General features: G+C 48.8%; 1 protein-coding gene across 1 annotated transcript in view; it reads right to left on the bottom strand.

The window, feature by feature from the left end:
- Ulk4 (unc-51 like kinase 4) overlaps nt 1-14286 on the bottom strand; it is a 303260-nt gene that overhangs the window by 184788 nt on the left and 104186 nt on the right. Inside the window, exons 26-29 of the mRNA XM_041677287.1 lie at nt 10430-10481; nt 10252-10346; nt 2642-2693; nt 2331-2475 (exon numbers count right to left, since the gene is read on the bottom strand). Coding sequence (XP_041533221.1) covers nt 2331-2475; nt 2642-2693; nt 10252-10346; nt 10430-10481 — 344 coding nt within the window. The remainder of the gene's footprint in view (nt 1-2330; nt 2476-2641; nt 2694-10251; nt 10347-10429; nt 10482-14286) is intronic.

Here is a 14286-nt window from a genome sequence, read left to right as displayed (position 1 = left end):
AGCTCAGACTCCACAGCTCTCCTCTCGGGAGCAGACGCCTCAGAGAGACGCCATGCTCCCAGCTCCCAGGCAGACGCACGCGATGAAGCTCCGACCCAGGATGGACATAGGCTAGAATCTTCCCGGTAAGCGCACCTAGGGGCGCTACACAGATGATTAGAAATGGGCTAAATTAATATGTGAGAATTAGCCTAGAAGAGGCTAGATAGAAATGGGCCAAGCAGTGATTAAATGAATACAGTTTGTGTGTTGTTATTTCGGGCATAAGCTAGCCAGGCAGCCGGGCTGCTGGGGACGCAGCCCCGCCACCCTTATTACTACAGAGTCACAAGACAGAGGTTACTAACAGCCAGCCTGAGTTCCCTGACTATGGTGACGTGTCATCACAGGGATTCTTTGCACAGCAGGATGTGGCAGTGGCTTCAAGAGTGTGTCTGAGAAGTTCACGCCTTGTCAGCTGGGCAGCTGAGCTATACAGCAGCAGTGGTCCCACGAGAGAGGGATGAGTTGGCACCTTCTAAAGTTCCTGTCCCTCCCAGGACAGAGCATATCAATGGTCCTGCCATGGAGAAAGTCTCTGCAGACCTTCTGAAGGATCTCAGATGGACCCTAAACCAAACAAGATCTTCTTATGAAAGACAGGATGGAAAGTGAGATATGGAGATGGGGGAGGCAGGGACTACGGTATGAAAACCAGGTATAGTCTGGCACAGCCATCAGAGCCCAGCAGTGAGTCATGGGACAGACATGAGCCGAGCTTCTGGTCTAACAGAGAGCACATGTCTGCCCCATACCACATGTCTGTGGTAACGTGATGAGACAGGAGGGACAGCTCTGCATGGCTTGAAGCAGAATCCCCCAGAGACCTCAGATGGGAGCCATCAGCAGAATGAGACTTCAGTTGTGCTCGAAGCTGAACAGTGAGTTCAGCAAGAGGGCTTGTGGGTAACGGCGGCGGCTGACAGACTGCTGACCCAAGCTCCATGCTGAACTCACATGGTGGGAGGAGAGAATCCATTGCTCTGATCTCTACACACACAGGTGTGCGCTCTCTCTCTCTCTCTCTCTCTCTCTCTCTCTCTCACACACACACACACACACACACACACACACACACACACACACAGGTGCTCACCCCCACCAAGCACTGAGGCACTCACCCACATACAGAGATGCTCACCTCCCCACACACGCATACACACACAGGTGCTCACCCACATACACAGGTGCTCACACGCGTGCACACACAGGTGCTAACCCCCCCCCCACACACACACAGACACATACACACACACCTTACATTTAACCCTGTACAATGATCTTCTGGGGGAAGTGGCTCTTTCTTTTTAACCCCTGTGAGGGGTGTGGCCTATAATATCAGCACAAAGCTGACGGCCTCAGCTCGAGGCCTGCCTGGGCTGCACAGCAAGATCCAGGAAAGCTCGGGTTACAGAGAGAGAGGCCCTCTTGAAAAAAAAACAAAAATTATTCTGTTCAATCAAACTGCGGGTTCCCTGCAGCACAAGACTCCATGGAGGGCTCCCCACTGGGAGCTCTTGGGAGTCTGCGGCCATGACCTTGCTGTGCCGGCCATGCAGTAGCAGAGGAAGAACAAGCCCCTCCATGCTCATATTCTCCACCTCGGCTACTGACCCCTGAGGAAAGCGTCTGGGAAAAGGAAAGGCTCTGTGACTCTCATTTCTGGGGTGACAGAAGTCTCAATCCCACGCTCCTGAATCATAACACCACTTCACCCATCCCCAGCTAGGAGCATCTTTCTGTTGGCATCAGAAGACCGTACCCAGCAAACAATGCCCAGCAGAGGCTGTGAGGTGGGTGGGGCTGGGACTCTTCCAGGTCCTCCACAGTGGGACAGCCAACGCCTGTGTCTAGATCTCTCCAGCATGAGACCAGGAGCATATGTCCAAAGACACAGGGACATCAAGCCCACCCCATGGTCAGTCCAGCTGTACAGAAGCGTCCCCACATGAGTGGACGGCACAGGGCTTACTGGGGAGCAGTGGACGGCACAGGGCTTACTGGGGAGCAGTGGACAGCACAGGGCTTACCGGGGAGCAGTGGACGGCACAGGGCTTACCGGGGAGCAGTGAACAGCACAGGGCTTACTGGGGAGCAGTGGACAGCACAGGGCTTACCGGGGAGCAGTGGACGGAACAGCACTTACTGGGGAGCAGTGGACGGAACAGCACTTACCGGGGAGCAGTGGACGGCACAGGGCTTACCGGGGAGCAGTGGACGGCACAGGGCTTACTGGGGAGCAGTGGACAGCACAGGGCTTACTGGGGAGCAGTGGACGGAACAGCACTTACTGGGGGAGCAGCTCGTCCCTGAAGAGCGCCAGAAGATTGCTGTCGGGATCACAGCCAGCCTCATCATCGCCATCCTCCTGCTCCTGGCTCACCAGTAGGGCTGTGGTCTCAGAGAGCAGCCGCAAGCTGAAGAGTCTCCACTCCACTAGATGAAGGAAAGAATGCCAAGAACGTGAGAATGGAATGTGTGCGTATTGTGGTGATACACAGGGATGGTGGTGAGAACCGGGCCACCCCAGGTCCCCCAGTTATCTCTAAAAAGCAAAACTAAGAAATGTGTCCTGGATTCTCAGGACCACAGTCTCACTCACCATTCTGGCTTTGAACCAAGGAGACCAAGGGTGGCAAGATGTAATCAATGACCTAGGAGAAAGGACAGAAGCCGTAGCTCAGAACTCTGTACAAAAAATGGTTATTGGGCACCAGCCCCCGTCTGTGTCACCATCAAAGCAGGGAGAGGAAGGCCAAAGGCAGGTCATCTGGGCCAACAGTGTGAGGGTACAGGCCCTCACGGGGGAACTGGAGTGGAGGCTGCTGGTCACATGACCCGCAGTCAGGAAACAGATGAATGCTGGTCCTCAGCTTGCTTTCTCATTTTTGCTCAGTTGAGGACACGGCCTGAGGAATGTGCTGCCCACATGTAGGTCCTTCTATCTCAGCAACCTCATCTAGATATTCCCTCACAGATACCCAGAGGTCCAACCTCATCTAGATATTCCCTCACAGATACCCAGAGGTCCAACATCATCTAGATATTCCCTCACAGATACCCAGAGGCCCAACATCATCTAGATATTCCCTCACAGATACCCAGAGGTCCAACCTCATCTAGATATTCCCTCACAGATACCCTGAGGTCCAACCTCATCTAGATATTCCCTCACAGATACCCAGAGGTCCAACATCATCTAGATATTCCCTCACAGATACCCAGAGGTCCAACCTCATCTAGATATTCCCTCACAGATACCCAGAGGCCCAACATCATCTAGATATTCCCTCACAGATACCCAGAGGTCCAACCTCATCTAGATATTCCCTCACAGATACCCAGAGGTCCAACCTCATCTAGATATTCCCTCACAGATACCCAGAGGTCCAACATCATCTAGATATTCTCTCATAGATACCCAGAGGTCCAACCTCATCTAGATATTCCCTCACAGATACCCAGAGGCCCAACCTCATCTAGATATTCCCTCGCGGATACCCAGAGGTCCGACCTCATCTAGATATTCCCTCACGGATACCCAGAGGCCCATCTTCAGTGATTCTGGGTCCTGTCAAGTTATGTATAGAGCATCACACTCCCCTTCAACTATGTGAGAAGCAAGAGCCCTGGCTGGAGATTGTCTGCAGTCCTGGGAACTGAGGGTGCACTGCTGTATAAAATACATTCAAACAAACCCCTGTGGAGGAGGAAGGCCAAGAACTAGGCAGCAGATATGAAGAGCACAGTCCCCAAAGTGAAGAAGCCTACACAGGCAGTGGACACACAAAATTACTGAGCCCGAGTGATGTCAGATACTTAGAATTTGAAAGAGATAACACTTTAACCCAGCTGGTTTTAAACCCAAACAAAGCAGAGTTGGGGCCTGCAAGTCTGCGCAAAGATAAGATGCAGAACTATAAACAATTAATGCGAATGTCACATGGGAAGTTAGCAAGTCAGTCCTACACTACCACCCACACCCGAAGACTCTACAATTCCACTCCTCTGTGACCGATCACACGAGTGAACGCGGAATGGGGAAATCTCACACAGGACAGAGACAAGAAATGGTTTTGGTTCCTGGAGTTCTTATAAGATACATACACACACACACACACACACACACACACACACACACACACACACATATATATATATACATATACATATATATGTATATATAAGAAAAAATATATATTATTTTCACACACACATACCCATATATATGTGAATAAGGTTCAACAAGCAATCTTGCAGGTATTTCTCAAGTATTATGGTCTCTAGACAACATTGGTTGAGGGATGTGTGCAGCTGACACATCCTAGCGTAAACACACGTGACTCCTGTGTCAACACCATCAGCTACCCTGTTTGCACAATTACAAAGTAAATGATATCAATGACCCCACAGTCTCATCAGCACGCCTATCAAAACACATTAGTTACTCAGTGCCAACTGTGATCATTTACAGTACACGCCCACACAAATATAAACAATGAAGGGTCGGTAAGCTAGGGTTTCTGGGAAGGCTCTGTGCCGTGGCTCTGATCCTGAGAAATAAACATCCACTGTGAATCAGACCTGAGGTCCTTTGAGGCTGTGACGACCTGGCCACTTGATGTTTCTTCTATCACTGTTTGCGAGTGTTGCAGAGCTACAGTCAGAGCTTGCAGATGGGAAGACCAAGTGTGTCATCTGGAAATATCCAAGACAGAATCAAAACAGTCACCTAGAGATACCACCTGGAAGAAACCAGACACAGGTGGAAATCTAAACTCAGAAGTCAGGCTGGCCTTTCTAGTCTGTCCCCATGACCTGGGGCTCACGCTGTCACCCCTCTCCCACTCCCCAGAGGCTGGAGGAGCTCCAGAGGGTACAAGGGCACAGAGGCCAGAGCGGGTGCAGACAGCGTGGGCCCAGCACCAGGGCAAACGTGTCCTTTCAAACGTGTTACCAATTGATATTTCAGCACGAATGGTTTTCCTTAAAACTGCATGCACTTTAGCTTGTGTATTTAAAGCAACACTCTGAAAATGCAATCTACAGGTCTCACAGCCGACCCAAGGTTCCCACAGCATGAGGTTAATTACATCCCCTTGAATGCAGGCAGAACTCGCTCTGAAACAACACAGGTATCAATGCCCAGTGCCAGGAACACCACTCTGCAGGGTTGGCCGGACTCTTGGCCCTGTCCCACACAGGGATATGAGGGTGGGGCACCAAAGAGTAGCACTTCTAATTCAGTCACACGTTTGGGGAAAGGACTGATTTCACCAGCAGGAGGGTCTAACAAGGGATTATTGACATAAAGACGTCTCCAAGAGGTGACATTCAGACCTGAGTGGTTCAAATGCTAAACTACCACTCACCCCTGAGGGGTTTCTCTATGCTGTAGGAATTCCTACCTCCAGTAGCCTTTAAGTTACCCGCCCACTTGGGCGTGCCCTCTTATTCTACATAGGCTGATGTAAAGCACAAGTCTCGCCTCTCTTCTGGCTGCAGGATTCAGTTGCTGTTCCCCATTTGAGCAGAGGACTGTGATCTATGAGTCTACCCCTAAATAAATAACCTTCTATTATTCTCAATTCTGAGCTAGTGTGGGATTTCTTTTAAGTGTCCTTCTTCAAATGGTGTGCCAACGTGGGGCTGACTAAATCCTGCAAGCTTAGACCAAAACAAAACAAATAAAAAAAGAACCCTCTCCCAAAAAAAAAAAAACCCAGAGTTAAGCAGGGCTTTTTGGTAGCAGTGTTTTCCCAGGTGGGCTCTGTTTGCTAGAGACAAGCACATCTCATTAAGAGAGGCTTCCTGACTCAGCTTTAGCTGCAAAACCTTTGCAGCCCTTTTAAGAGGCTCTGCCACAAAGCATTTAAATAGTGTTGATGAAAAGCTGACCACATGCTTCTTGATGGTGGTAGGGAACTTGAAATGCCATAAAGTTGTGGCAATAAACATGGCTCCAGCAGGTACCTCCGCCGTGAGGCTAGACTCTCAGAAAGCTAAAGAATGAGCTGATCCAGCAGTCAAAGCCATGGCTTTAATCCTAGCCATATTGCTTAGAAAATTAAAAGCTCATGTAGTCAGAAAAGATATACAATATAGATTCGGATGAAGACAACTTCTAAATGGTTTACAATGTGTTTAAAAATATATGTGGGCTTCAGATAGAAAAGAAAAAGGATAAAGTCCTTCAAATAAAAAAGAAACGGAGTAGTTGGGTGTGGTGGCACACACCTTTAATCCCAATGCTTGGGATCTCTGTGAGTTCAAGGACAACCTGGTTTACAGAGTGAATTCCGGGATAACCAAAGACACACAGAGAAATGCTGTCTCAAAGAGCCAAAAATTAATAAAAAAAAAAATAGAGTTTAAAATACAGCCTCATAAAGATGAAAAATACACAGAGAGTCTGGATACTGTATGTTACTGTGTTGTCATTGAATTTTTTGATGGCTGAGGAAGGAGCAACAGCTGCCAAAAGACATTTGATTATAAATGATGTTGGATTAATCCAACATATATATTTTGAAAATTCCTTGACTTCAAAATTTAAGTCAAAATGTATGTTACTTTGAGAAGAAGTTTTGCATTGTTTCCACAGGAAATAAGAGGCTGTGGATTCACTCTGGGCTAAGAAAAATGAGGTTTGATCAAGGAAGATCCCCTGAAGAATCTCCAATAGGAGCAGATGGTCCAGAGGATCCAACATTTCAAAACATTTCTGTTGCAGTTTCCTCTGAGTTCTGCATCCAGAACAGTTTCAAGACTGCTGGCTGAGATAATCAAGACTCACAGAATATTCCAATTAGGACTTGACCATAATTCAAAATTTTCTTTAGGTCCTCATAAGATTATCAGCACCCCCAACCAGCAGGAAGTAGCCTGGAAAACTACACCCACATTCCCAAAAAAATGGATTATGGATGTTTGCCTTTGTTTAGAATGTTGGTTACAAGTTGTTATGGATAATGGTCAGGAGAAAAGCTAAACAAAGGAGATTAGATTCAGAGTTCTTTTTTTTTAAAAGGGTGGGGGAAGTGCTGTGGGACAATGGTCTCTTATCCTGTCACTTTTATTATTTTTAATAAACACTGATTGGCCAGTATCCAGGCAGGAAGTATAGGTGGGGCAATGAGAATTCTGGGAAGAGGGAAGTTTCAGTCTGCAGTCATCACCCAGACAGAGAAGAAGCCAGACACAGAGGATATAAGATGTGACTGCTTTGCTGAAAAAGGTACCAAGCCACGTGGCTAACACAGACAAGAATTATGGGCTGATATAAGAATTAATAAGAAGCCTGAGCTACTGGGACAATCAGTTTAAAATTAATGTAGACTTCGGTGTATTGCTTTGGGACTGAACAGCCGCAGGACCAGGCGGGACAGGCACCTCGGTCAACAGAAATCGGTCAACATCTCTGACCACAGCATGCCTCACCTGTAATTTGCCTTTCCTAGAAAGAGAACAAAACCAGCTCGCACAACACAATTTCACACCTCAGTGATAACGTATCAGAAACAGCCACCTCAAGTGCCTCAGAATGCCCCTGTGGGCACTTCACTCCCCACTGCTCAGCCCTGTCAGTCCACTCCCTGGCAAGGTCACCCTGGCCAGTGAACCCGACCTATCTCTCCCAAGGGAGAGGAGCCTGCTCAACTCTAACCCAGACCAAGCAGAGCCATACACACCCTCTGACTCCAGCAGACACTTCCCATCCCGTTCAACACTTAACTCCCCTTGCACACTCAGTTGAAGAAACACATTCTCCCACAACCAGGCACAAACCAGCAGACTGCCTAGGGCTGCCAACCCTGTGGGTCCCCTATCCACACTGCATCCTGCAAACCTTGGTGCGCGTGCACACACACACACACATACACACACGCACACACACGTGCAGGCATTGTCCAGCCACAAGCCCAGGCTGGCTCAGTGCAGAAGGTGGCAAGCCTCAGCTCACTGCATTCTCCACCCTGCTTTTAAAGAGCTGGTTCACAAAAATAAATAAATAAATAAACTTTACTACAAATAAAAGAAACTCCGAATTGTCTCAGGTTGCTGACAGACGCTATCAGAAGCGAGAACACTTTTCCTCCTAGACCAAGGTTCCAACCCAAAGCTGTCCCAGCTTTGCACGTTTGACAGATTCAAAGTAACCAGTGTTTTCCCTTCCTGGAAGCTTGCAGAAACACTCACACAAGAGGCCAGTAGGACCACTGCCCTCTGCCACCCGATCCTGTTTTGGGCTAGCTCACACTCATGTTCTCCTCTTTTATGCAGGCCAGGATGCAGACCCAGGGAATGGTGCCACCACAGTGGGTTGCCTACCCCAACAGTTACCGTTATCAAGTCAATCCCTACAGACAAGTCCATGGGGCAACCTGATCTACCCTGGGGCAACCTGATCTACCCTGGGGCAACCTGATCTACCCTGGGGCAACCTGATCTACCCTGGGGCAACCTGATCTACCCTGGGGCAACCTGATCTACCCTGGGGCAACCTGATCTAGACAGCTCCCTGTGGAGAGCCTTGCCTTCCACAGTGTCAAGCTGGCAATCATGGAGGATCTGGCGTTGCCTTGTTCTAAGTGACGCCTCCTTGGTCAGGCCCCCACTCAGTGTAAGGTAACCCACAAGATGTTTGTCCTGGCTGGAGCTGAGCCCAGTGACCCCACTGGAGCTCAATGGCTTAGACACCCCAAAGAAGCAGCAGGGCTGGCTCTGGGCTCGGCAAGAGTTAAAGGCAGCTAGCTGTGTGAGCAGGTATCCATCAGGAGCCTTGAACATGGTGTGCTGAAATCTAAAACTATCAGAGGCTCCCTGGGGCGTGGGTCTTTTCCTCACACATTCCAGTCATGCCCAAGAGGAGATAATTACAAGATTTCCCAGGAGCTGCAGCTTTAGAGGGCATTTTTTGTAAAGTGGTAACTTACGACACATTTTCTATCATAATTGATGCTGTAGTGGCAATAATTAACACACTCGTGTTTCATGATTAGAAAACGCACTAATTAAATTTCTATTTAAATGCAATACAGATATTAATAAACACTGGATCTGAACAAATTAGCCATGGGGTTATTGTTCATTAGGCAACAGGATCCATAAGTGACATCTCAATCAAAGGCCTGGGACTCACCCGTAAAGCACCATGACCGGTTCTTTCCTGTTATGTTAGGTGTACATAGGGAATGTGGACCAACTCTATCATGAAAACTGTGGTGAGATAAGAAAACCCGAATCCTAACACTAAAGCTTGAAATGGCAGTGGGGAGCTTTTAGAGCTACTGCTGGACGGGAGTCTGCAATGGGAAGTGATGGGCTGGGACGGGGGCTCACACACAAACAAGCACACAATTCCCAGGGACCACTAGCTCCTGCAGGCCCAGCATGGACCTGTGCCGAGGCAGGGATCTGACCCTAGGGTAGTGAACGACAGCTCTTCCACCAAGCCTTGGCCACACATCGCTCCCAGAACACAGAGAACCATGTCTGCAGAGAAGCCAGTGGTTTGACAGGGTCTCAGTGGAAGTCAGCAGGCTCCTCACAGAGGCTAACACGAGGCATCTGAGGAGGGAGGCCTGCACACAGAAGGCTTTGAGAGGAAAGGCCAAGCACAGTGCCAACAAGGCAGTTTCTGAGACACAGGACGGCTGAGCCAGGAGCACAATGTGGCCAACACCAGAGAGAAAGGCCATCTTCTGATGCTGGCCTTAGCAACCGCATGGAACAACTGGAAACAAACACATCACCAAGTGGAACCCGTCTGCAGGGATCAGGGAACTGCAGCAGCAATGGAGATGCAGAGAGAATGTTTACTCTGTAGGAAAATGTCTACAAGATGTCTTCCTACTACAGAAAAAACAACCCAAATCATTGGCTGCTTCTGCAGGGGCTCGGGCACTGCAGGGGCTGGGGCACAGCAGGAGCCAGGAGAGCTGGAAACCCCAGCACTACAGAGGAGGGCACATCCCCAGTGTCTGCAAAGTCTCCCCCACAGGAATGTGCTTCTGGCCTCAAGGAAAAGGGCATGGGAGGGTCAAGGAACAGTCAGAGAAATTTACCCATCCCCAACCAACAAAACTGGAAGCAGCTTTCCCCAGCTCCCCCTGCTTTTTTGAAGTTTCTCGAGACATGGACACCGGTCAACCCGGCATGCGTACACACAAGGATTATCAAGTAAAGGCCAAGGGCTTTCTAGAAACTGACCGTAGAGCGGTAGTTGGCCAGCAGAACGGGGTACTGTATCACTGCTTCAAAGGTGGACAAGGTGATCTTGATGAACTCCTCCGAAGCCACCATCCCTAGGATCACAGAGAGATCGTTACACGGGCGTCCACGCGTGCATGCTCTTCATGGCTCACATGCAACAAACATAGCTGCTCACCTATGGCTCCATCTATGTTCGTTTCTCCCAAGTCAACTGACTTAATGTGACTCTGAAAAAGAAGAAGTGTCTGATAAACGGGGGTCAAAATACCTCTGAAATGAAACCTGGGCAGGTAACAGTTTGCCTGAAACCACATGTCTGATTCCTAAACTCATGGGGATATATTACAAACACTGCAATCAGTTTGAATGTGCTTATATAATACTGTACACAGTATATGCATATACTATTCACATATATGGAAAGGTGGCTCAGTGGTTAAGAGTTCAATTTCTAGCATCCAAACTGGACGGCTCACAACTTAACTCCAGCTCCAGGAGATCCGACACCTTTGCCCATCCAGACTGCACAGGTACCTGAAGTCAATGTGTACACACCCCACACATGGATACACACATACACTTAATTTAAAAGAAATATTTTAAGATTTTATGTGTGTAAGTGCTTTGCTCATAAATATGTGGACCATATCCATGCAGGACATGGATGGGTTCAGGGATTAGGGACTCAGGGATTAGATCACCTGGAACTAGAGTTAAAGACAGTTGGAAGCCACTGCAGGGTGCTAGAAACTAGACCCACGTCTTCTGTAAGAGCAACCAGTGCCCTTAACTACCGAGTCATCTCTCTCCAGCCCCCTAAAAGTAATTCTTGAAAATTTTATTATGCATATATTAAGACTATGATTTTTAAATATACAAATGAGATTTAATGTCGTAATAATTCAGTGGTGACAAAAAACTTACAAAAGTGAGAATGGCCACTGGTGGCATCTGCCATCTCACCTCTTGGGAGGCTGAGGCAAGGGTAGCCTTGAGCTTTAGGCTACAGTGACACATAGCAAGTTCAAGGCCAGCCTTATCAACAGCACCAAGGCCTCATCAACAATGAACGAGGGCCCTGGTGCTGCGCGGGGTGTCAAGGTGAAGGTGCAGCAGAGGCCAAGGCCTCGCAAGTTTCAACACTATCTGGTGTCTGACTTTAGGATCACCACTGTGTTCAGTTCCTCCAGTCCCCATTCACTGTTGCCTACATCACAGCACCGCGTGAGAGGAAAGACAGCAGTGGGGCTGTGAACCCAATGCTTCACCTTTCCAGTCTGTGCTGAAAGATCTGAACAGGACAGCAGTTCCCTGACTGAGCTCAGGGAGATGACCTCAGTCACACTGTGACGGGCGAACACCTGTGTTCTCTGCATGCAGTCACACACCACTGTTCATGTCTTTAGCACACAAAAACATGGTCAAATATAATGTTTTGTATATACCAAACAGCAGGACTGGGTTATAGCTTGGTGACTGAGTGCTGTCTAACATGCAGGGCCCTGAGTTCAACCCATCCAAAAGTACAATAAATAGCGAATAAAATATACGATGCCCATAAGACTAAAACGTAACTAGCTATACGCTTGGTTTACTGTGACACGGTTTAACCAAATGTGGTGGCCCATGCCTGTGATCCCTGCAATCAAGAGGCTGAGGCAGGAGGATCAATGTGAGTCCAAGGTCTGCCTGGACAGTTTAGTGAATTCAAGGCTGACCTGGGTACATAGCAAGACTCTGTCCCCAAATGAACTAAGAAACAATCACTAAATAAACAGGTAATATAGACGTGTGCACTGCATAGCAGACGGTGTGCACAGAGCTATGGAGAACAAGGACCCTCTCCACCTACTAGGGGAGTTGACAGAGCCCCAACGTTCAGTTCCTCACATGACCTCCCCACCCCCGGAAGGGAACCGCGACCTGGAAACTACCGCTTCCTGGATACGTTTCAATACTCCTACACATGCATCTCTGAACATTCTGATGAAATCTTTCAGCTAGATCTTTAACTTTTATTTTTATGTGGAAGGTGTTTTGCCTGCATGAATTTCTGTGCACCACATGTGCACCTGAGACCCACAGGTGAGATGAAGAATGGGATCCAGAGGCTGGAGTCACAGAGCCTGTGAGCTGCACGCGGGCACTGAGACCTTGAATCCCAGCTCCTCTAGGAAAGCAGCCGCGGCCCTAACCACTGGGCCATCTTGTCAGCACCCACGATTTATCTTTTACTAAAATTATATCAAACTATACATTCCGTACCAATGAGACAACAGTTGGCCACAAAAGGAAGCCTGTGCTGCTCCCGCTCCTCTCTTTTGTCTTAGTGGGGGGAGGGGGGGAGCAGAAACAGAAAGGTGAAGGGGTTTACTATAAACAAAACCCAAGAATCCAGGAAACCAAAGTTCTTTAAAAGGCAAAGATTCCAACCTCACTTCTCATAAACAAGGAACGATGCCTAAAGGTCACTGCACAGGACATGACAAAAACTTTTTATAACAACTTGGTTGAAATCATTTCACAAATTTCCAAAATGAGACACAATTTTTCAATGAATATTAATTTGATGGCAAACTAAAAGTTCAGAAAGAAATGTCTATTCTTTTTTAAAGAGGAGACGCTGAGGTGAGAAGGCTCAGCAGGTCAAGGAGCTTGTCCCCAAGCCAGACATCCTGAGCAGGGACTCCTGCAAGCCATCTGCACACGTGGCCCACAACCCCGTCAATATAAAATTCTTTTATGAGAAAGAGACTGGGCAGGCACATGCAGTGTGACCCACCTTCGAGATCCATAGAGTGACAACCAAAATAAGCTGCTTTACATCAGAATTTTTTAAAACATCTTTAACTTTAAAAAAAAAAAAAGTCAACTATCTGTGCTGAGTATGACAAGCATGGGGTCATGTGTACGCGTTGGTGCTCTCTGGACAATGGTCCTGAAGCCTGCACTGGGTCATGTGTGCAAATTGCTCCTCTCTGGACAATGGTTCTGGAGACTGCACAGGGTCATGTGCACACATTGCTGCTCTCTGGACAATGGTCCTGAAGCCTGCACGGGGTCATGTGTGCACGCTGATGCTCTCTGGACAATGGTCCTGAAGCCTGCACAGGGTCATGTGTGCACATTGCTGCTCTCTGGACAATGGTTCTGGAGATTGCACGGGGTCATGTGTGCACGCTGATGCTCTCTGGACAATGGTTCTGGAGACTGCACGGGGTCATGTGCACACATTGCTGCTCTCTGGACAATGGTTCTGGAGACTGCACGGGGTCATGTGTGCACACTGATGCTCTCTGGACAATGGTTCTGGAGACTGCACGGGGTCATGTGTGCACATTGCTGCTCTCTGGACAATGGTTCTGGAGACTGCACAGGAAGGCTGGCCACCCAACAGCAGCTTTCAGGGTAGACACCAGCAAACCTGAGACAGTGCGGACTGAGACTGGAGCCACCACTCACTATCGCACACATCCTTGGGGTTTACAGCTGACTTTTCTTTATTCATGTCAATAATAGTTATCCAGATGGTGAAATAACCCTCCAACTTTGAGTCAAAATAAAGTCTTCCTTAAGCTGCTTGGTCAGGGCCACAGCCCCCAGGAGAGCAAGAAACAGTGACACAGAGAGCTGCAGTGACCACAGCCCGGGACCCAGAGCATCTCCAGAGCTGCAGTGACCACAGCCCGGGACCCAGAACATCTCCAGAGCTGCAGTGACCACAGCCCGGGACCCAGAGCATCTCCAGAGCTGCAGTGACCACAGCCTGGGACCCAGAGCATCTCCAGAGCTGCAGTGACCACAGCCCAGGACCCAGAGCATCTCCAGAGCTGCAGTGACCACAGCCTGGGACCCAGAGCATCTCCAGAGCTGCAGTGACCACAGCCCGGGACCCAGAGCATCTCCAGAGCTGCAGTGACCACAGCCCGGGACCCAGAGCATCTCCAGATGACCGCAGAGAGCATGGACAGCGAAGTAGAGGCTCAACAGTGGAGCAGAAAATGCCATAGACCCCAGGGCCAGGCCAGCAGC

Source organism: Microtus oregoni, unplaced genomic scaffold (genome assembly GCF_018167655.1).
Source record: "Microtus oregoni isolate MIOR12 unplaced genomic scaffold, Mior012 000028F_ref0000031, whole genome shotgun sequence".
NCBI lineage: Eukaryota > Metazoa > Chordata > Mammalia > Rodentia > Cricetidae > Microtus > Microtus oregoni.
Note: the sequence above shows the minus strand (reverse complement) of the source record. Positions and strands in the feature narration are given on the sequence as shown.